Source organism: Thermobia domestica, chromosome 9 (genome assembly GCF_964235325.1).
Source record: "Thermobia domestica chromosome 9, izTheDome1.hap1.1, whole genome shotgun sequence".
Classification (NCBI taxonomy): domain Eukaryota; kingdom Metazoa; phylum Arthropoda; class Insecta; order Zygentoma; family Lepismatidae; genus Thermobia; species Thermobia domestica.
The window spans coordinates 149666469-149691484 of record NC_137462.1 but is presented as its reverse complement, the minus strand read 5'-3'; the positions used below and the strand labels follow the sequence as shown (position 1 = coordinate 149691484).

Genomic DNA, 25016 nt, shown 5'->3' with positions numbered 1-25016 from the left:
GATTTTTAAAAAAATCGGCAAGGGGTATCATAAAGGAGAGATTTTTTCGATTATGTTTTCTCAATGTGTCGCACCGTTTGCAAGATTTGAGCCTACTTCCGGTTGGAGTTTCTAATTCATGTATGACCAGTGTTTTCTTTCTTCTTGCACGCAGTATGTAATAAGCAAATACATTACATATACAATTAATTATAATGTCAGTTATATATGGTGTTCATTGGGCAAAACACTCCAAAAATAAAGATTTATCTTAGACTCGAGAAATGGTTATCCTTCCTTTTTCATCATTATTTGGCCATGAAACAAACTCCTGAGACATATACAACTCCAACAAACAACAATCTGCTGTTGGAATGTATAACGCATAGGATATGATGCTTTAGTTTTTTTTTTTTTTTTAATTTCAAGGCTTCCAGTGTACCCTAAAAAATGTAATAAAGAAATAATGGTCATATTTCTTTAAATATTCAATTAGAACTGGACAATCTACGCAAAATTTGCAATCGATCAGTGAAAACGTCATCTTTCTAGAGTCTGTAGTTTCCGAGATCTCATTGTCGAAATGATTGGCCACAAACATACAAACTTTCAGAAACATATAGTTTAAAAGAACTCCAAAGATGGTAGCACAGTTCATTTGCATTGATTTTGGAGAAGACTTATAAAAATACAAAGGCGTTGAACAATATTTTTTTTATCATAAACTTTGTGAAAAAATATAGTTAACTAATGTAGACTATTTAAAGTACAAATACTTAAAATGTTTGTATCTGTTAAACGTGAAATCACACATAACCGTAAATGAAAGATTTGAAAGCTAAAGTTATAGGCTGGAGCTCAGGCGCTTTTAATTGCTATTGTAGCATTTTAATAGATAGATGATGAATAATGTTTATGTTTGTAAACTTTAAATATAAAATTTCAATATCTTTGCCATTTGAAAAAGATCTAATACAGTATTCTATATCATTCAATCACTGGATTTCACTAGTCGTTACCAGTAACACCAAAGTGTATGATTCAAGTAGCTTAACATAAGTAGTCATAATAATCTTCAATTTTCATCTTACGGTGATTATATCTGGGCTATCGCGATTCCAGCTCTCGATGGAAGAGGTGTAATCATGGTTTCGAGGCTAGCTGGAACATGTTTCATACTTATTGTAGAAATTGGAAGAGAGAGAGAGAGGGATTTTTCAGACTTGTTGGAAGTTTATTTTCAATATCGTGCCCATCCCTAAGATGCAGGAAGCGACAATAGACAGTCCCAGAAGAACACATTGATCGGTGATTTGAAAACTAGAAATAAATAAATTATATATATATATATATATATATATATATATATATATATATATATATATATATATATATACATAAGGAGTTCAAAGAGGAATCTGAAGACGAGAAACGTGTAAGAAACATTTCCAGCCCCATCCCCCAAAAGAGAAAAGTTAGTTCCAGGACCTTCCAAAAGGCAGAATACTTAATAATAATAAATAATCACACTCCTATACGTCATCTCACAATAATATACCCATGTAAGTATGTTAAATCATTTAACACATTTACTGTAACTTTTTTGTGTGTGTTTATTTACAGGGATTTAGGAATGCTCGTTTATTCTGTGAACTTCCTCTTAACGTGGTCCACTACACTCAATAGACGATATCCATGAAACCAATGACAAATTCAGTGTAGTCATATATTGTTATTCATGTTGGTGCTTTTACTCATTTGATATTTTGTGAATGTCCACAGTTTGTACTGAAAGGCGAAATGAGAATTCGGAGTAATAAAGATATTAAGTTTATAATATTAATTTATTTAATATTGTGCTCATCTCATACTGTGTCTAAATTGCCTCATTTTTTAGTAATGTGTTACATGTTCATTTATTGATTGTTTACGAATGTTTAGAGTAATATTTCGGAATAATAGAGTTTTATGTTTATAGTAATTAATTGTGTAGTATTTGTTAATGAAGTTATGCCATGAGAAAGATGAAAAGTGCTAAATGTCCAGGACCGGATAATCTCCCTATCGAAAGATGGAAAAGTTTAGGTAAAGGAGGAGTGCAGTGGTTTACTCGACTTTTTAATGAATATTGGAAACGGGAATGGCAAACGAATGTAGAAGCAGCTACATTGTACCAGTTTTTAAAAACAAAGGAGATGTGCAAGAATGTAGTAACTAAAGAGGAATAAAACTTACGAGCCAGGCAATGAAGCTTTGGGAGAGTGATGGAAGCAAGATTGAGAAAAGAGACCGAAATAACAGAGAACGGATTTGGTTTCATGTCAGCGCGATTGACAACGGATGCAATATTTGGACTTAGGATGCTAATGTAAAAGTACAGAGAATACCAGAAAAACCTTCATATATTTTTCATCGACCTAGAGAAAGCGTATGATAGAGTGCCACAGGATCTTATTTGGTGAACTCTGAAGAAGAAATGTGTTCCGAACACATACATCTGTATAATTCATTATATATATAATGGATGTAGGACAGGAGTGAAGGGCGTGTGCTGAATAACAAAAGAGTTCGGAGTTAAAGTGGTACGTCATCAGGGATCAAGTTTTAACCTGTACTTTTTTGCAATTGTGATGGACGAACCTACAAAGGATATTCAAGAGTTAGCGCCGTGGAATATGCTATTTGCGGATGACATCGGGCTGGTGAATGAGACCAAGAAAGCTCTGCAAGAGAGATTAGATGTCTGGAGAGGAGCATTGGAGAGCAAAGGACTTAGAATTAGTAGAACTAAGAACGAATTTCTACATTGTCCTTTCAGGAAAAATGTAATTGAGAATAGGACGGACTGGACGAAAAAGAGGTGGTAATGACAAAGAAATTCAAGTGCTTAGGAACAATTCTGCAGGAAAATGCAGGAGTGAAGAAGATATGAACAGCAAAATTAGCAGTGGTTGGACAAAATGGAGAGAATTGGCAGGAGTGTTGTGTGACCGTATTGTACCAATACGCCTTAAAAGTTTACAAAACAAGAGTGAGACTTGTCTTATGGACGACGAAGAAGAGAGAGGAACAGAAGTTGCATGTTGCGGAAATGAATATGCTGCGGTGGATGTGTGGAATGACGCGGAAGGACAAAATTAAGAATAAAGTAATCCGGAGAACAGTAAAGGTGAGACCAATAGTAGAAAAATTGTAAGGAGGTAGACTGAGATGGTTTGGGCGTGTAAGAAGAAGACCTTTGAAATACATAGCTGACCGAGTAGATGCTATAGAAGTGAATGGGAAGCTAGCCCGAAGCCGACCAAAGAACAAGTGAGAAGATTGTCTTAAGACTGATATCGTGGAATGTGGTGTCACAGCGAATATGACACAAGATAGAAACAGGTGGAGGACAGCGATCCGAAAAACTGACCCCAGCTAACTGGAAAAAAGGCTCAGAAGAAGAAAGAGAGAGAGAAAAAAGTATTGTAATCGTGTTTTCCCATTCACTGCCTTTATGGACATTGAGTTTGGATTTTTTTTTTTTTTTAAATCAATCTCCTGACATTATACGCCTCAGAAACATTCCTTTCGATTAATGATGAAGTGCGGTGCAAAATCTTAATATCATGACCAGTATATTTGGTTTTTGATCTTATCATCTCCAGACCTTCCTTAAGTGTTCTTTCAATCTAGTGCTGATATTCCTTTCCATCATACCAATGTAAGTGTTTTGGCACGAACAAGAAATTTCGTGAAGGATGAAATTTTATTGTTCCGAATTTTCATTGCATTTTTTATTACAAAATTTTGGACAGCCACGAAAAATTATAAAAAGGACCAATAGGAATGACACTATGATATGGCTACACTGAACATCCCATTGGTTTCATGGATGTCGTTTATTCAGTGTAATGAACCACGTTAACAGGATCTTCACAGAAGAAGCTAATATTCTTAAATAACTGCAAAAATTAAAATGAAAACAGAATAATAGTTAATTTGTTAAGTGCACTTAATATATTTGCAAAGATATACTATTGTAGGGTGACATACAGAAATGTGATGCCCCAACTAGTTGGGAGTTTTTAAAATAAATACGTTACTTCGTATTGATACGCCAAATTTATATATATGTATATAAACACTGAAGTTAATGCATAAAGCGTATGATCTTGTTGCATAGTAGATTTGAGCCGCTTTTGATCCTCGAGAAAGGATACTTACTAAAAGCATCCGATATGTTGGAAACTGCATTAGTCTACATGGAACAAAATAATCAGTGTAAATTTGTATTTTGCATCAGTACGTTCCATTAATAACTATCATCATACCTTAACAGTATTGAGTACCAACGCGTTCTTCGTTTCTGGCTTTATGAACAGAAAAACATCTGTTTTATCCCTTCATTGTAATAGTCTCCCATCTCTATTACCTTCTGTCACACGTGTGGAAGGCGTTGTATACCGTCAGCGTGTCAATCTTTGTCGATATCTTCCAGGGACCGCCATATGATACGGATGATGACTTTTCTTGTTTCGTAGTGCTTCTTGCAAAGTGGTTCCGTCATTTTTACGAAAAGGGTGTCATGAAGTCCCTGAAAATATTATTGTGCACCGCGCCAACATGCCACTTCAATCTTGATCCACACACTTTGTTCGTCTTTCTAAAACATATTGTTATGGCGCTTCTACTTTCCTCCTCTATTGTACAGCACTGTTGCTTTTGACTGAGTAGCACACAGTTGTTATCACTCACCACATTTCATCGTCTCACGTTTCTTTATCAGCTATGGAACTCTTGTAGTGCTGAGACACAGCCCTCTGACGTGACAGCAGTGTTGCCACTACTTTTTTGCCTAATCTATGTACACCTTGTCTCAAAAAGGTTGAGCGCATTCTTTACTGGTGTTTTGAGGCAATAGTTTTCTAAGTCCAGCTTCGGGTATCTTCGGGAAAAAGTAAGCCAGGTTCGAACCTCCAAGCCAGCCTTTGCAATCGGGAAAAAGTTTGCAGATGTGTTTTTCTTCTTTTCAATATAATAAGACTTGTTACCAAGTGTTTAAAAAAGCAACATTGATTGAAATACTTAATGATACAATATTTCGAAACCTTTTTTTTTAAATTTCAGCACATGCTTGTTTGTCATTTAGCTCTCCATACGTAATGGAACATTTAAATACGTTAAAGAATCTTTCCATATGTAAAAGAATGCTCAAAGTTAAGAAATAGAATATAATAATCGCCTGAGTACTAAAATAAAAGTCAAAGTAGAACAGAAACAGCGTTTGTAATGGATATGAATGTCATAATTATCTTGATATCCGTTATACATCGCTAGAAGCATGGTTCTAGAAGTCCATGTGCTAGCTCATTGGTAAGCTGTCGGATTTCAAATCATAAGGTTTTGAGTTCGAATCCTGTCTAGGTTAATCCTTTTTTTAAATTATATTTTCCGCAATGCATGAAAAATTATATAAAATAATTACATTAGAATACATAAGTTGTGTATATATAACATAATCATTGCAGAACATAGTAATTATTATGTTTAAAATATAACATCTGAGATAATTTTCACAGTAGGTCGGTATTATATATGAGGATGTAAATACAAGTTAAGAAACTGGTTCAATAGCAATAAATAAATCATGTAGTGTATTTATTTGCAGCTATTTGTCATATAGAGGGTAATTCTCAACATTCATAATACAGAATGTCATTAATGTTCTTGAAAAGTTATTCGATGCATAAAGAGAAAGTATAAACAGAGAATCCAAAGTCGGAACGCTCGCAAAAAAAATTCATGAACCCCAAAGGTCACGTGAGCAGACTGGAATTGTCCTTATGAAGCATGCCACAGCAGAAAGTCTTTACATAGATTTTCAATTCAATTCCTGATATATGCTTTTGCAATGTGGAAGTGGTGATGCCTTGAGTCGCCCTCTCTCGCTCGCTCGCTCGCTCACTCTCTATTTATACAGAATATAAAAGTGGATTTATGTGTGTATTTCAACATAATTCTCATATATATCTAGAGCAATTTTAACTATATTTCTTACAGTCTGGAAAAAGAGTACTGTCGGGATACATATCAAAAATGCTAGAAACGGGTCGATATTAGTATCGAATCCATAGTTTCGTGGTCGCTTAGGTGAATAGTTCTACTTTCAATTCAAGTCCAATTAAGCTCCCATTAGTACCCAGGGTGGTTACGTAGCGACATAAAGATATCGAAATCATTCGATATTAGAATCGAATCGTAAGTTTTCAGCGCCGCTAACAGTGCAGCATTTCCCATTAGTCCACATTAGTCCACATTTCACATTGGTCCCATTGCCTAGAGGGCAACATATTTGCAGAGAGCAAAGTTTAAAACTTGAATAATATTTTAATTTTTTCCGTATGAAAAAGTTATAAATCAAAAGCAAATATACTATTTCACGAACAATCCTCTTTTACTATTCTAATATGTTTAATAATAGCGTAAGAAATCTAATAGTAATTCAGAACATGTTTCACAGTTGTTATTTTTTGTTACATAGTTGTAGCTGTAGCATGTAGTGAGTGGAATTTAACTGTAATAAATTCACTAATTAACCATATTAGAATTAAGTTTTATTTTTAAGTTCGGGATGAAGGGGCGGAGAAATATGTAGTTATTGGGGGCACCGAGCTTTTCTACATTTTACTTTCAAGATCTCCATTTTTCTGTTGTCATTTGTTCTTAATAAAAAAAAGTTCAGTCACTTTTGGATTGTCATAGGATAGTAGGAGTTGGATTTTGGGATGCAGCCTGTGAGATTCTAGAGGAGCTAACTGCTTGAAAAAATATTTTTGAATCATCTGTAACATATGAAATAAGGATATGTATCATAAAAATTTGAAAGTAACTATGTCTGCGTAATCATCACGGTCAAATTGCAAAGTCAAATGAATTGACGTTTGGTATATAATCAGGCTCCAATCCCAACTGGGAAGTTATCATACGCGTGTCACTTTCATTATAATACATATCCTTAGGGGGAGTAGAAGTCCGAATTTTTGCGAAAAATTTAGTATCTCACAAGCCGTTCAACTGAGAGCTGAAATTCAGCATATGACTCTTTATTAAAAATAAAGAGAATATGTCCTGGCATTTTTTAAAATTATCTTTTATGAGCGGGGGGACGGGGGTGCATTTTCTATATATTGGAAATTGGTAGTGGGTTGATTTGTAAAAATAATCGAAAACGATTGATATTAGTTGAGAAACAGATTGAGTAATGCAAACTAAAGTTCTTTTTGAATTTTACACCCACTGCTTTCTATTTACACCGGTGTTTAATATATGGAGCGTTCCGAGCATAAGGCCATCAAGCCATAAAGTTAGAGAAAAATGGCCATAAAATTTGTAGTCTAAACTTAATTACATGGGCATTTTCAATTAGTACGGCGTGCTTAATTATATAGAAAATTAGTTTCTCTCTCTCTCTTTTTCTTTTACGTTGGTCTACTTTTCCTTGATTTGAAACTTTCAAATTTCACCCTATTTTCTACTGAAATGTGTCTGTAAGGCAACAAAGAAATAATTATATGTGATAAATTTAAATTCATTTTAATTTGGAAGATGAGAAACACTTTGCCATTATACAATATCGTAAAGGTCAGACCCACCAGTATTGTAACAGAGAGGTGCTTGAGCCATTAACGGTAGAAATTCAAACTCCGATAAGTGATAATTTCACAGTCTTGTTTTATTACAAGTGTAACCTCTTTAGTTAATGGAGAGGAGGACGTGGGCCATCGGTCAGAGTTGATGTCGATGGGTTTTGGTGGTTCGGAGTTGGTCACAATGGTTCAGAGTGGTTCATAGTTGGTGGTGGGTCAGAGTGGATCACGATGGTTGATGGATCAGAGTGGGCCAATGGGGCATTTGGGTGGTGGGTGATAGTGGGTCATGATGGGTCGTGGATCAAATTTTCATTGACCCACACCATCTCTGGTTAAAATTGTACTAAAGATAAGAGGCACCGAAGATGCATGTCGGCTATTATGCTCAAATTTTGCTCATGGATAGTACTCCACCAGGAAGCAATAAATCTGAAATGGTTCACGGTATCACCTTCTAGAACTCGAGATGTAGGGGTTTGTCTGATTGGCTAAATTAAGACGTCAATGATTTATCCTTCAACAACCAAGCTTTTTATGATCGTTTCCGTGGGGAAGTCAGAAGAACACGTGCCTAGTAATCGTAATATTGATAGTTTGCGTCCACCCCGGGTATTTGTTTTGTGTTTTTTTTGATTCACCTAAATATAAACAAATCACACATATAGGCATTTTAACATATTTTGGGAGAGTAATTTTGTGGTTCGTTGGCGTTTCATCGCGTCTCTGCTGCTGGTAGTAAAGTTTTCAAATGGAACTTGGGCCACCACGGATCGTCGCTGCGGGGCCACCAATTTCTGGCGAGAGGTCAATAGTTGATCATCTGTAGTCCACCGACGCTTACAGCTTAGAGTAATGAATGATGCCTTTGCCTTGTAGAGTTCATGACTACCGATGTCGGCATTCAACTAGCTTTTAGTATTCCTTTACTAACCATCTATTGTTCATGTTTGTACACGGTGTTGTCATAATAATAATAATAATAATAATAATTATTATTATTATTATTTGTAGTAATAGTAGTATAATTGATGATAGAATAATTATTGTCTATGTATTGTCTAGGTAGGACTACACACAGGATTTGGCTCGTTTTGGTTCGACTTGACTCTAATCCGAGTCGAGTTGGAAGATATTTTTCGCGCCGAGTCCAAGAGTAGACCTCAAAGATGTCTGTTTCGAGTCGAGTCGAGTTTCAAAGAAAAATCGTTCGTGCCCATCCCTACTAATGAGAGCTTAATCGGCGTTAAGCGAAATTGAAAGTCTCACTATTTATCTAAGCGACCCCGAAAACTATGAATCTAATATCGCTCATTTTCTAGCAATCTTTTATATGTATCCCCCTCCCATTCACCATAGGTAACCCGACAGCACTCTTTTTGAAACTATAAGAAATGTGGTTAAAATTACTCTAGGCCAGTGGTTCTCAATCTAATTCCTATCACGATCCCCTTTTATCACACGCTCTTGCCAGCGACCCTTTTATAATTTGTTTTATAATAAGCTTGCGTGGGATTTTTAACATACCTATTTCTATAATAGTAGAATCCATTTTTTTGTTTATAGTGAACAGTGCCATGGAAAATCAGCGCCCGGGGCGAGAGTATAGTACGATGTCACCGTATATATGAGTGACGTCGACAGACTAGCTACGAAGCGCCACCATGGTTGGCACGAAGCTCAATAACATTTTCAAAATAAACCCTACCTTTCCTTAATTTTGAGCACATTTTATTACGTTTTTCCTTCTATTTTACACATGTGCACATGCACTTTCCTAACATGAGTAACACACTTCCTCCGAAATGTGTGGCCCCTTTTTTCGGCGCCCGGCACTGACAGTGGATACAGTAACTGTAATATCTATATTCCCAACGACGAAGGTGCTGGTTCAAGATGGATGTTAAAATCCTTCATTGAAGAGGCCATTAACGTATCCGATCTAAGCCCACAACTTCTTGACCAAATAATAGAATGATCATGCGACAAGTCTTTGCAACTGGTTTTTTGTAACGAAGACTTGGACAAGTTCTGCCTGATGAGGAGAGAAGAATATCCTGGTCTGGGCATTGCTGCTTTAAAAGTAATAATTCCATTTGCTATATCGTACTTGTGCGAAAGTGTTTTTTTTTTTATGGTAAACATTAAAACAAAGATAAGAAATCGCTTATCAGTTGAAAATGGCTTGATAATGTTCGTCATGAAGATTGAACCGGACATTGCTGCACTAGTGAAATTACACCATGCTTAGGTGTTTCATTAGGTTTTAATTTTAATTGTATTTCAATGTGCAGGTTTTGTTGCATGTGTATTTTTCTAGTATTTCTATATACAGTTCTTATTAGTTTTATATCATACCTCTTTGATTTAAATTCATTTTTAAACAACTCTACTAACTAACTAAATCTGTGGCCTATGGAACCCGAAGGTTCAATGCCGCGTTCACAAAAGCTCTACACTGACTTCTATCCTTAGCCAATTGGATCCAGTTTCTACTTTGTATTCTTATCTCAGCGAGATCCATCTTAATATTGTCTTCCCATCTGCGCCTAGGTCTTCCTAATGGTCGTTTTCCGATTGATCTTCCAGTCAAGATTTTGAAAGCGTTTCTACTTGCTTCCATTCTAGCTACATGAACTGCCCACCTAAGCCTTCTAGACTTGACGACCCTAACAATGTTGAGTAAACCGTATAAATTATGTAGTTCCTCGTTATGAAGTTCCCGTTCCCCATTCCCGTTCCTCTTGGGTCCGAATATTCGTCTAAGGATCTTGTTCTCAAATACTTTCAGTCTATGTTCTTCCCTCAGAGTAAGCGACCATGTTTCGCAACCATACAGAACAACAGGCATGATTATCGTTTTATATATTTTAAGCTTGAAATTTCTCGACAAAATTCGCGACGACAAGAGACTTTGAACCGAATAGTAACACGAATTCTACACCCTTTGATAATGTTCAGTAGACTTATTTTTTATTGTTCTTTACAGTGTGTATAAAAAATAAAAGTATGCCTATCAGAACAAAATTAAAAATAATATTTAAACATAATTTCTGGTATTAGATTCTAACTATATTTATCTCTTCCGCCTATCTTCGCGATCTCTAGGGGCCGCGACTTCCAGGTTGAGAAACCCTGCTCTAGGCATACATGAGTTATGTTGGAACATACATACATACACTTTTATGTGTATAAATGCAGATAAGAGAGAGTTGAGAGAGAGCGATTAAGGAATTACCGCTCTCAATCTCTTCACTTTACTTTTGCGATTCGCGAATTTCTTACGTGACAGTTTGGGGCTAGCTAGTTTTTTTGTCTTGGACCACGATCCGATTTTCGATATGCTCTACCTAAATGCTGTAATGCGAATATTGAGAAGTTATCTGCGATGAAAGTAGCTGCAAATTAATACATTACATAACTTATTTATTGCTATTACACGATTTTTTAAATTTGTATTCAATATTCACACATAACACACCGACGTTCTGTCAATACCTCAGATGTTATATTTTAAAGATAAGAATTACTTATGTCGTGAAATGATATGAATATATATATTTAACTGATATATACAACTGATGATATGAATATATATATTCAACTGATATATACAACTGATCAATTGTAATGTAACTATTTTACATAATTTTCATGCATTGAGGAAAGTAGAATATTATAAAAGAATTTCACCTGAACGGGTATCGAACTCACGATTTAAACGCTCGGTGGTGTACCACTGAGCTAACATGACCGCTTTTCGGAAGCTGCTTCTGAAATATAACTGAGCTCATACGTAAATGCTCTTTTCCGTATGGAAATCACAATGACGAAACGAGAGTGTGAATACATAGTCTCGAAACATTGTATCATTAAGTATTTCGATCAATGTTACTTTTTTCTACACTTAATACCATTTCAACATATCTTATTATATTTAACAGAAGGAAAAACATATCTGTACATCGTTTCCCGATTACTAAGGTTGGCTTTGGAGGTTCGAACCAGCAGCTTTAGTTTACTGTTTTCCGAAGATACCCGAAGTTGGACTTCGAAAGAGTTTGTCTCAAAACAGCTATCATCATATCGCTCAATCTGTTTGGTATATGGTATATGTTTTTATACGTGTAAAGTCAGTATAACAATTCATTCTTTAAACAGCTTTTCGTATGTATTAATATTCCTTTATAAAAACTGTTTTTGATATCATTATTACGGCGCACCATTTTCAGATTTCTTTCGCGAGTCGTTGACCAAGTCGTTCCCCACTAGCGTTGCCAGACTCACAGCTCGGAATTATTCCAAAACCTGATCGAACTTATGCTAGATTCGGTCAAATTATGCTAGATCCTCATAATTACTAATTCAGGAGTTTAAAAAAAACGAAGTTGAGATACGATAACGTAACTTAAAATATACAGAGAGCAAGAATGCATGGATAGAACTCAATACTTCACGCACCAAAATTTTAACTCAACTAAATTAATGCAGTCGTTGCCAGACTCAATGGCGTATATATCGTATAAATGAATGCAAAGTTTTTGTTTACATATTTTGAAAGAAAATTACTTCGCAGCATAAGCGGAGTTGGGAATCGTCTGCTGGGGGGGGGGGGGCGGCAGATTTTTGGTCGGTCTCGGAGCTGTCATTTCAGGAATAAATATGATCATGAAGTCAGAAATAAAGATGGTGAAGTTGTCAAAAAGTTGGGGGGAAAATGGCCCCCATAGCTCCGCCCATGCCTCGGAGTTGAAGGATTAGAAAACCCTGGGTGGAGTCACAAAATAGCCCAAAGACGTTTCGAACTTACTTCGGAAAATAAGACTGCCTGTATGGTTTACCGACTGTATGAATCAATGGAAGAGGATACATTTCTGCCGTTCTTTTTCTTCCCACGACCAACTTCTTTCTCATCTCCAGGTTTTACGGCTTTTTGATAAACTTGCTGAAATTGTGCTAGATTTGGGCAGGATGCTAAAAGCAAGATGCTAGATGCTAGAGACATGCAAATTATGCTAGATCTAGCATCATTATGCTAGATCTGGCAACGCTGTTCCCCACAATAGGCGTGTCGTGCAAGTAACCAATCACACGTCAGGTACTAGCTTTTACCTATTGCTTCCTTCTCACAGCTCAGAACATTGGTAACTATGGATAGACGTACAGCAGTAATTACTTTATGGGAGTTGGAAGGTTATTCTGCAACTGCAGCTAGCAGGCGAGTAGGTGTCCCGGCCTCTACAGGAAGGCGATGGATTCGGAAATATGGCGCTACAGGTCAGACTGATAATTTACGATCTCTTGGTCGTCCGCATGTGTCAACCGAAGCCCAAGATGCGAGATTAGTAAACGAAGCCCGGTTAGACCCACTAAGGACGTCTAGAAGCTAAGGGAAGTTTCTCTCTTTCCTGGTAGTAAGCATACAGCTCTGCGAAGACTTCGTCATGCTGGGTTACGTGGCCGTGTTGCTGCCGTGAAGGAAAAACTCTCAGACGACCACAAAATTTACCGTCTCGCGTTTGCACAGGCGAATGTGGGTCGCAATTGGGAAAATGTAGTTTTCTCAGATGAATCCATATTCACAACATCAAAGGAGGGACGCCGTTTTGTGTATCGTCCGAGAGGCACCCGATATGACCATGGATATGTGGCTGCTTGCAATCGCAGTGGCCATGTATCTATTTTATGTTGGGGTTGGATTTCCAGTCGCGGAGCAGGACAGCTTCATAGAATTGAAGGACATCTGGACAATGCTCAGTACTTAGACATTATCAGTAATATCATGGTGCTATCTGTACGAGTATTTCAGCCTGATGGTGTAATTCAGTTCCAGCGATACCAGTCGCCAATACATACTTCCCGTGTGATTCAGGAATGGTTCGCAGGTCACCCTGAGATTGATTTAATCGACTGGCCGCTCGTGGAGCAGACCTCAATCTCATGGAAAATATGTGGGCAGAAGTGAAGCGTACTCTAAGGGAAAGTTGGCCTGAGGCAGATCCACCAAGAACTCAGGATGACCTGTGGCATCTTGTTTCCGAAGCATGGCTGGAGGTAGGGGAAGGAGATAGATTTGTCACCCATGTAATAGATTCCATGCCCAGAAGAATGGAGCGTGTAATAAATTCAGAAGGGTCTTGGACACAATATTAATGTCCCCGCCTTAACTCCCGAAAACAGCCCTTTTCAGGGCTACCTAAACGCTTCTGAAATTATTTCTAGAAGTAAACCACTCCTTGTATCCGATTTCTGTGCAATCCTACTAACAAAAGAATGATAATTAGCTGTAGGCTTTGAACTCAAGACCTCTTTATTGGTAAGTCAGTACTCTACCAGTGAGCTAACATGAACAGGCAAACCCAACCTGAAGAAACACGACTTTCAATTTCTGGTATTCGATGACAATGATGCCCATATACTTGGCAAATGTTGTATTCAACTTGGGATATTCCGCAACACACACACACACACACATAAACAAAGCGAAAGAGAGAGAGAGAGAGAGAGAGAGAGAGAGATGAATATACAAAAGCATATTCAACGTATTGGAATGAGACTCTAAGTAACGACATTCCGTTCTAAAGAGAATTTGTGTTTCTTCCCGTGACGTTAAGGGGATCGGGAAAAGTTATGTGTCTTGAAGCAGGATACGACTTTGGATACTCTGTTTATACACTTTCTATATCCGTAGGAATATATTGTATTTCACGAATGTAAATCACATGCTGTAATGAGAATATTGAGAAGTTACATCTGTATGACAAATAGATGCAAATAAATACACTACATAACTTATTTATTGCTATTAAATGATTTTCCTAACTTGTATTTACATCCTCATATATAATACCGACCTACTGTGAAAATTATCTCAGATGTTATATTTTAAACATAATAATTACTATGTTCTGCAATGATTATGTTATATATACACAACTTATGTATTCTAATGTAATTATTTTATATAATTTTTCATGCATTGCGGAAAATATAATTTTAAAAAAAGGATTAACCTAGACAGGATTCGAACTCTTAACCTTATGATTTGAATTCCGACAGCTTACCAATGAACTAACACAAGGACTTCTCGAACTATGCTTCTAGCGATGTATAACAGATCTCAAGATAATTATGACATTCATATCCATTACAAACGCTGTTTCTATTCTACTTTGACTTTTATTTTAGTACTCAGGCGATAATTATATTCTATTTCTTAACTTTGAGCATTCTTTTACATATGGAAAGATTCTTTAACGTATTTAAATGTTCCATTACGTATGGAGAGCTAAATGACAAACAAGCATGTGCTGACATTAAAAAAAAAAGGTTTCGAAATATTGTATCATTAAGTATTTCAATCAATGTTGCTTTTTTTAAACACTTGGTAACAAGTCTTATTATATTGAAAAGAAGTAAAACACATCTGCAAACTTTTTCCCGATTGCAAAGGCTGGCTTGGAGGTTCGAACCTGGCTTACTTTTTCCCGATGATACCCGAAGCTGGACTTAGAAAATTATTGCCTCAAAACACCAGTAAAGAATGCGCTCAACCTTTTTGAGACAAGGTGTACATGTGAATTCAAAATACTTACTCATCTCAGTTCTGCAAACAGTCGGTATACTTTTATGATGAAAAGAAGGTGTTGCCTATTTTTAGATTTATTTCTGTGTTGAACATAATATTATCTGCCCTGTATAAAAATTAGGAGTTAGGAAATACGAGGTAACAAGATGAGAAAAAAACGTCTAAATTTCAGATGTTATATTCTGTAACCCAAACAATACAAAGAAGGTTTTTTTTTTTGTGTGTGTGTGTGTTTGTGTATAACTTCCTGTAATCAGACAAGGCAATGCAACTCTGAAAAAATCAATCAAAATAACTCACTCTAGATCGACTTACGAGTACTAATATCTTGTAAAGTATCTTTGTTTCTTCTAAAATACATTGTAGGAAAGCAACAATGGAAGTCTAATAAGAAATTCATAGAAAGACGTAAAGTCAACATTTCCTTTCTCCCCAAAGCAAGATTTCTACGAGGAAAAATATCTTCTATAAAAAATATTTTTTGCATCTCTAATGCTCTGTCTGGGTACTTCACTTGATGTTTTCAATTTATTTCAGGTAGGAGATGACATGTTTGGAGAAAGTTTCCTCAAAACATTCCGTGAGAACAAAGTAAATATTGATCATGTGCATGTTACAAAAGGACAATCAACTGGAATAGCGCAAATTCTAGTAGCAGAAAATGGTCAGTAGATACATTCAGTTTTCTAATACTAGTGAGTTATAAGCATTATTTAATGTAAATCGTTCAAAATACTATGTATATAATAAACAAATAAATGGAAGTGTAAAAATTTACAGAACTTTTACATTCATTGTCATCGTAGAACTTAAATAAACTGGAACCGTCGAGGATCGTGCGGTTATCATTATTGAGAGATTACAAAGATGTCCATAAACTAGTTTAATCTGGGATGTCTATTATTGAGAGATTACAACGATGTCCGTAAATGAGAGGTATCCATTATTGAGAGATTACAAAGATTGAAGTTACTAACTGCTCAGGCGATAATTGTATGGAGTATACAATAAATATGTTAGTTATAAATGTAAATATAGGCTAACGTTGAATTACTGCGAACATTTGGGGAAAATACTCCTTGTAATGAAAGAAACGTATCGCGGGGGTATGGGTCTGGGCGAGTACTGCAAAATGTACTTTATATATATGTGTGTATGTTTTTTTTTCCTTTCCTTAAGTACGTGTTATCTCCCTATAAAAATTCTTTAATCCAGTACTGACTATACTAAAAGTAAAAGTAACGCAATAAGAATACGCAACATTATTATTAAATACTGAAAATGTAGATAGAACTTACAAATCGTAACGGTTTATGAATTTCTTCGGAAAAGGCCTGCAGCGTACATCTTGCGGACACCAGTTTCAGGTGAAATTTGCTTTATGTTGTCGCAGATTTATTTTTAAGTCGCAGAAATTATTTTCTGCGATAAATACCTGTGAACTGAGAATATTTTTTGACCATTACGAAGAAGTAATGAAAATAAATGTTGGGAGGAAAAGAAGACTGTCTGTTTCCGTATCTGTCACAAGACATCGTTACTTGAGGCTCCTTAGGATAACGAGGCATTTTTTGAAGTTATCAATTGATAAATTATGTCTTCGGTTGCAGAACATATATAAAAACGTGGAAGTCAAATCATTCTATTCCCACTGATGTAATCGGGTCTATTTAAAGCACTCAAGACCATGTGAATCATATTTATTTGGTACTTTTCACCTTTAAGCACTTGTCCGATTGTCTTTAATTTGTCCTAGTCATATTCAACTCTCTCACATTTCTTGCAGCGACATTCTTTGCATGTATCATGGTGGAATTTGACTTTGATCAGGACATAAATTATAGTTTCTGTAATTTTTAAATGTCTTCAAACTGATAGAAACCTCTTTTGAAATAAGTGATCTGCTGTATGTAGTTATCCCAATAAAATTCTTATTGTGAAAAGTAGACAAAATAAATGTTGCTGAAATTGAAGCAAAGAATCTTTCCTTCCATTAAATGAACTTCAGCGCGTTTATTTTTATCATATCTTTAATATTAAGAAATAAGACATGTTGCCTAACACCCGGTCTTTATTAATGAGTAAAATATAAATATTAAACTTATATAGAACCTGAAGTTTAGATATTTATTTTTTACTCATTAAATCCTACTAGAGATTCAATACTCATTAGTCGGCCTCTTTACATTCTACATATTCAGGATAAAACTGCACATCAGTAGTTCAAGTTTTCTTCCGAGAAAACAGTGAGCACGGACGAATACCTCAGAATCATTAAAGGTCGAAATACCGGAGATGAAATAAATAAAACGTACTAAAAATTAATTTAAAATGTTCTTAATTTTTTATAATACTGACTATATTTAAAGGGTATAATATAATTGTAAGTTTTAGTCTTTATATAATCTTTATTTAGCGTTGTATTAGTAATACTGTTGAAATACTGACTTGTCCTCTCTGAGGCATCAAATTGAGACACATCATGGATGCGAGGACTATGGGGAGTCTCAAAAATGGGATAAATAGATTTCTTGATTTGGGAACAGAACAAGAATATTTACCGATAGGAATACCTAAATTACCTTATTACTGCGATCTTATCCTGGTTATGAGAGAAACTGCCTTAACTCTTTAGCGCGCAGCTTTGCATTAGAGATGCAAAAAAGCCGGCTTTTTTGAATCGATGGTTTTTTTCACATAAAAAGCCGGCTTTTTTGGAAAAAAACCGAGAATTTTGGAAATTTTGGCTTTTTTCATTTTCATGATTTTTCTATCCAAATAGCTTTCTTATAGTATATTCTATAGTTAGATAAGATTTCCACGACCTGAATGCCATATTTAGCTCTGTAATTCACCATCAAGATGGATGGAGCACATATTTTACGAATTAAAGCTAACATGAAGAATGTAGTATTTGAGGGCAATTTTACAGGTTATTTAACTTTATTTTAACTTTTGAGTTATCGACATTTTTTTCCTTCTCTAGATCATTTTAGTTTGTCATCCGTGTTTCATTTCTAAGAGCTTAGTACTCCAGCTTCTAGCACGAAAGTTAAACTTACGGTTTTCTATATATCCGTCAAAGCATACATTTTTCAATCTGTCCGTCAAACCGTATTTGCACATTTCTGTTATACTGTAGTTGTGCAATGATTTAGCAATAATTTTCCAGATACAACCTTGAATACCAATTTATACAAATAATCAATAGCGGATTTAGAAAAGTACTTTGGGAGGGGTTTCTCTGATTGTTTCGTTTTCTAAAAAGTCCTAATTTTATTTGGGAGGTGCTTGAAGTTTATGAGTACAGGCATAACTAATATTTCGTTTCGTTTATATGTTTAGCAATAATCTTCCGGATACAACCTTAAGATCATTTTATACTGAGAATCAGTGGCGAATTTAAAAAAGTGTTTTGGGAGGGGTTTTCTTACTACTAATGTTTAGTTTTTCTAAACATTCGTAATTTTTATTTGACGGGAGCTTAAAGTTTATGAGTAAAGGCATAACTAATAGATATTTCGTTCGTTTTAGACATTCCACAACTTTGGAGAACAGGCTTCAGTCCGAAAGACCGATCCTCTAACCTTCGCAAAACCGTCACTGCTGGTAATTAGTAATAATAACGATTTAAAAACAATAAGAAAGGAAGTCGGCCAACTCCTACACTCCTAGTCGGCCAGTACACGCACTATTTCTACATTCTCAGATGGAATGAAGGAAGGCTTTGTCAGAATGGTCGAATGCTGGGTTGAATCCCGGACTTCCCGATAGAAGCGCAAAAGCCAACCACTCAGTCACGTTTGTTGTGCAGTTGTATTTAGCTTAACTTAAATATATTCCGTAGTCTTTTTTTTTTTTTTTTTTGTTCCGTAATGATATGTTGAATCCCTCTTGTTAAAAATTCAGAAAACTTGAGGACTGGGTAAACCGTGATGGTGGTCAAGGGCGCCCATGTTGTGGTTTCCAAGGAGGGGAAGTATAAGCGACGTTTCAAAAATAGTTTCAAATTTTGCTGTAACTAATGTAAAAATCCTATTGGATTTTCAATATTCTGAAGTACATTTTCCTCTAGGGGGGGCAAGCGCCCCCTTAACCCCCCTGATGGGCGCCCTTGATGGTGGTTATAAAAAACTTGACTGTAGAATTTCAAGAATATACAGAACCATGTGCAGCCTTTAATTGTATCATACAAATCTAAGTATTTCTCTTATGTTTTATTTTAATTTTATTTTGTTTCAAAAAGAGGGTATGGGATATTTTGAAGTAAAAATACTACATACAATTTTGCTAGTTATTTGTGTATTTTTTGAAAGAAGTTTTTACTCTTAGGGTTGGCTCGTTTACACCAGCTGTTTTTTTTTTTTTTTTTTAAATAACTGGTTTAAACTAAAAAAGATTAAAAGAACAAAAATGCGAATCGTGTGAACTTCATAGTGACGTTTCACATGTCAAACCATCTGCATTAGTCTTATTTCCTTTTCACCTTTTAATCAAGGTATCCCATGTTCAATTGTCGGTCGAACCACAACCCTTCTTTCATGTGTAAACCAAGTACTCTTTCGGATGTCACTTTAAGCGAAAGTCTTCTCCTTGATAACCTCGGTATTACGTAAGGATGTTAAGCCTAAACATACAAAACGAAACCAAATTATATATTTCTGCATGCCTGTTGTTTTATAAAGAAGCGAAGGTTGCTTAAATATATTGATTAAAATTGGTAAAATTTATCGATTGCCTACTTAGCTTCCAACATTAGCTTGGATTGGACTTTCAATGATACCTACATACTAAATTTGTAATTTAATACCTCAGTTTTAGAAAAATAAACACACTGCTGAACAAGACTGCACTTATTTAATATAAAAACACATTTACACGTGACGTTTCGATCTTCTATCCAAGATCCTCATCAGACGTACACTCACGTCTGATGAGGATCTTGGATAGAAGATCGAAACGTCACGTGTAAATGTGTTTTTATATTAAATAAGTGCAGTCTTGTTCAGCAGTGTGTTTATTTTTCTGATTTTATTCGCAAGACGTTGACTATGATTGTGTGTCACTCAGTTTTAGCGTACTGATTATAATACGCTGACCTTTAAATTTTACATGCAAATTAAATTTTACAGGATTTTCCCGTTATTGTTTTACATTTAAAAGAATGACGGGATTTTCCCGAAGGCTAGGGCGGGAGTTTCTCAATTTAAGAAATTTACTGACCGGACTTCTTTAAGCTTATGGGACCTCTTCCAGCATAACCCCGTTGTTGAATAATAACACCAAGGCGAAACAAACTTATTTCTGTGAATATGTAATACAAATACATAAAGCAAAATATCTAAATCAAAAAACCTGGTTTAAACCCCAAAAAAGCCTCGTTTAAACTGCCCCCCCAAAACGGGTTTTTGGCATTTTCAGAAACAACCATGGTTCTTGCCAACTCTGCTTACTTTTGTATATAGGAGGTTAAAATGTGTTTATTATATACATTGGTTAATCCATTGGAATTCATAATGTAAAAATGTTGAAGTAAAATTGTTTAAAATATCTTTTCGAAATTCATGGTTTACTTTCGAGGTTTTATATTATTATCGGCATCAACCACTAATTAAATGACTTTCTGTGTTATAGAGAAACGAAACAAAGTCTGCTTTATCGATTTAAAGCAGGATTTTGAAAAAAGCCCAAAATTTCCCAAGCAAAAAAGCAAAGCAGAAAAAACCGAGTTTTTTTCCAAAAAAGCCGGTTTTTTTCCGAGCCCTTGCATCTCTACTTTGCATATATGCAAAGTTTACTTTGAAATTGTATTGCACCATGTAGTTTGTAGTTCGGATATAGAAAAGCAGCTTTGCGTATCAGGTAAGATGTCCTTTCACTAAAGAAGTTCCGAATTTCCCGCTGGATGTCATAGTAAGTCAGCGTTGGTCTCTTTGTATTACTTGCTGCACGCAGAGTTGTCAGCTTGTCATCTTTGAGCTTTCTTTGCTCGTTTAAGTGGACACGTTTTGAACTGTTGATTTTTTCTATATAGACAGAAGTGTAATGAGCACAAAATTGCAGGTACGCTGGCATTCGTCGCGCTTTATTCTATCTGTTTTTAGTAGACTTCGCAGATGTCAACGCGCAACTTTGCATAGATCCTATATGCAAACACTATAAAATATCCCATAGACTACATATTATTTGCATTAATTGTTTTTAAAAAGAATTCCTTGTTTCATACACAAAAAACACTCCAAATTTTAAAAAATCAGTTTGATCGGAAAAATGGTGCGTTAAAGAGTTAAATTAGCAAAGTTCAAGCAGAGAAGAATGAGGATAAAAAGATTAAAGTGCAGGTGGTTTTGGCTTGATCCTGATACCTATTTTTCGATACGATGATTTATTAGCGATGAAGCTCCATATGTGTACTCACCTTTGGTCTGAAAATGGTTACCTTACGGAATTCAAATACCTTAGTACCGATCCTTCTAGGCTTCTCATTGGAAAGATAATACTAGCAAGTATTTCCAATGTTCTTCAAGTTGACTAACGGCTAGGAACTCACTCACACTGAATATATACGAGAATCCTGGCAAGACAGAATGACCTCTTGACCCCAGTGTCTAAGGTACTTAAACGAGTGCAAATCTGACGTCATGATGAGCGATGACACTCAGACCCGGAACTTTCATATATCGTGGTGGAACACTCGATAGGTAAAATACTGAGATTGGATTTCAACGTATGCTGAAGGCATAAGACATTAAATAAGCTGATAACTAGGAAAGGGAATTGGTGAAATGAAATCAAAGTTTTACGTCTTACGGTTATGCCGGTTAGGCTAAAGGAGACGGTGATAATGAGAAATGAATGAAATGGTGGAATGAAGAAAGTGGGAGGAAACGGGAGATCCCCGAGAAAAGCCACGAGCACGATGCTTGTCCACCACAAAGTTCACGCGAGCTGGGATCGAACCAGAGACCCCAAGCACCGGAGGTGAACGCTCTACCACTGAGCCACCACGCCCCCTAAGGAAATTAGTGAAGCTGATAACTAGGCAAGGGAATTGGTGAACTGAAAATTTTTCTGCAAGTTTGTTGCTAAGATGTTTCGTTTTACAACTCATATATAGAGAAATTGCTGTCTGTCTAAACTTCTCAGGCGGGATTTCCAAAATAATATGAATCTCTTACATTCGTTTAGTAGATCTCAAAGGATGGTGAACTCAGGCTCTGAAATCTTCAACACTGCACAATACTACCTCTGAATGTTAATTTCCCAAATTCCCTCTTGCATTGCTCCTATGAAATATTATTTTTAGACCATCATTTACACATTAGTCTGACGTATGCAATGGGTAAGTAACATTAAACCTAGCAGTTTAGTGGAAGTTCATTGAGATGGAGTAGTGTCGTAATTGCATTCGCCTCCAGTGGATATTTACAGCAAGTGAAAAGAGATTTTTAGTTTAATGTTCATGGCTATGGCCTTTAGATTAAAGAAGGTGGATGATAAAAAGATTATTGGAATGAAAAAATGAGAGGAACTGGAGAACTCCAGAAGAGCCTGCGATCACTGTGTTGCCACCATAACGAATATGGTCTGAAATTGAACCAGGTACTTTCATGTTAGAGGTAAGATTAAGAGTATAACGAGTGCGTCACACATTGCAAAACAGATAAATTAATGGCCAATTCAGTGTGGAAGAGCATCAGGTAAGATATATAGTGATACAACAACAGGAGGTGTAATTGCACAACTAACAAGAATTCCATTCAGATTGTGGGTCAGATGTCCCTTCTTGCATTGATTAAACTAGTTATGCTATGCATTGTTGAGGCGAGCGATCCTTCCTCTCGCTAACTTCAACCCCAAACTGTAGAGTAAGTGCCTAATCTCCAACAATACACACATAGTGTTTTGTAAAAATCTGAATGTTTTAAATATATAGTCAGGTACATAAATACATTATACAGGGTGTCCCACATAAAACCAGTACGCCTCACAAACGAGATTCAAGTATTCAAGTAACACTTTAACAGCAATAATGAACTAACTAAGAATGAATAGATAATAGTAACGTTACACCGTTACCTTTTTTTAAGAGATGCTGGAAGTGGTGGCTATGGGCATCCAGGCATCGCTGACCTCGTTTGATGACGTTACCAGCAACACGCTGTAATTCTGCAGGCGTGATGTCCTTATTTTCTCTAGTAATGTTCCGTTTAAGATCGTCTATTGTGTGAGGATTATCAACATACACTTTGCTTTTCAGTATGCCTCATAAATAAAAATCACACGATGTTAAATTCGGGGATCTTGGTGGCCAAAGGCCTGTATTGACAAGTTTGTCTTCAGAGAGCACGTTGCTGATGTGGGCCATACTTTGGTTGGGTGTGTGGGTGGTTGTTCCATCTTGGAATACTGTATACAGCTGCTTACCGACTTGCAGGGACTTCTCGAAATGTCCGTGCGAATTTTGTCTATAGTTTCAGGGGTCCTCACTGTCGGTCGCTTATTCCGCTGCACATTCTGAACGGATCCTATAACCCTTAATTTCTTGTACAGGTCTTGAATAGTGCTAACCGGGGGGAGTTTCCTACCAGGATAATTCGCTTGAAACATTTCTTTACATTCCTTGATGGAGCCTGTTTTTATGTAAAATTCCACAATGTCAATTCCTTGTTCTAATGCAAACTGTCCCATTTTTGTCACAAAAGTTCCTTGTTACCATAAGCAGTGATTCAACACATAATACATTGCAACAACTCAACAATGCGAGCTTCTCACGCACGAACACACTGCTGCACTCAGACTTCCGATAAAATCCAGTGTAGCCAACTTTCAAGATAGTGTTGTCACCCCACCTGCAATTTAACCAGAGATGAACCGTGAGGCATACTGGTTTTATGTGGGACACTATAAAAGTGAGGAGAACGCACTTTCTCATTATTGGCCCATTTCAACTGCAAGCAATTGAGACGATTGGAAGTTCTCAAAAGAAATTGACTATATTCGACGGGTATTTTGTTTTTATTTATTTATTTGTTTGTTTGTTTGTTTACAAAAGTTGTCATAGAATCTTTATTTAAATCTTGGGGGAAAAGGATTATGTGGAAGAAACCTCAATAAACACGGATATATTGTGTTAAAATCGAATAATATTTATCATAAAACATATTGTTTTAAACCGTGGGATGAAGAGGCGGGCTCTGGATTCACTCTCTCGTTCTCGATTGGTTTTGAATCCAAGTAGTGAGAATGATTGTGAAGCCTCATGAAAACGTAATATTTTTACGAAAGATATTTTGGATCTTATTTTTTGATCGCAGGAGAAGGAGCAATTCGTATCACATTGGGGGGCTAAATTTACCACTAATTCTTAACTGGTTTTAATCCCAAGTACTAGGGATTGTGGAAAAGAGTGAAAGAAAATATACATAATATTGAATCAAAGCAGAATGAATTTTATATAAGATAAAATATCGTTGAATTTTTTAAGTATGGTGGATGGAGGGATATTACCACTACTTTATCCTTTACTGATTTCAGCTCCATGCAAAGTGAGTAATTGGGAAGCCTTAAAGAAAAGGTGCAAGATATTACACCAAAATCGAACATTTGTAACGCAAATGATAATGGAACAAATTTTGAAATTGTAGAAGAAGGGAGGGGAAGATGATTCATCCTTTCATTCGTGGCAGATTTTCGCAACAAGCTCGGAATATTCATAATGCCGTAAATATACACTAAGATTTGCCACAATCGAATAACGTTTGCGTGGTTTATATTGGAAAATTGTCTTACATATATATATATATGATAACTTGCAGCAT

General features: G+C 35.9%; 1 protein-coding gene across 4 annotated transcripts in view; it reads left to right on the top strand.

Annotated features, from left to right (window-relative positions):
* Positions 1-25016, top strand: part of LOC145695097 (ribokinase) — a 78889-nt gene that overhangs the window by 24583 nt on the left and 29290 nt on the right. For all 4 annotated transcript variants that reach the window (XM_081771993.1, XM_081771995.1, XM_081771992.1 and 1 more), the window contains exon 3: positions 15733-15859. In XM_081771993.1, the coding sequence (XP_081628119.1) occupies positions 15733-15859 (127 nt within the window). The remainder of the gene's footprint in view (positions 1-15732; positions 15860-25016) is intronic.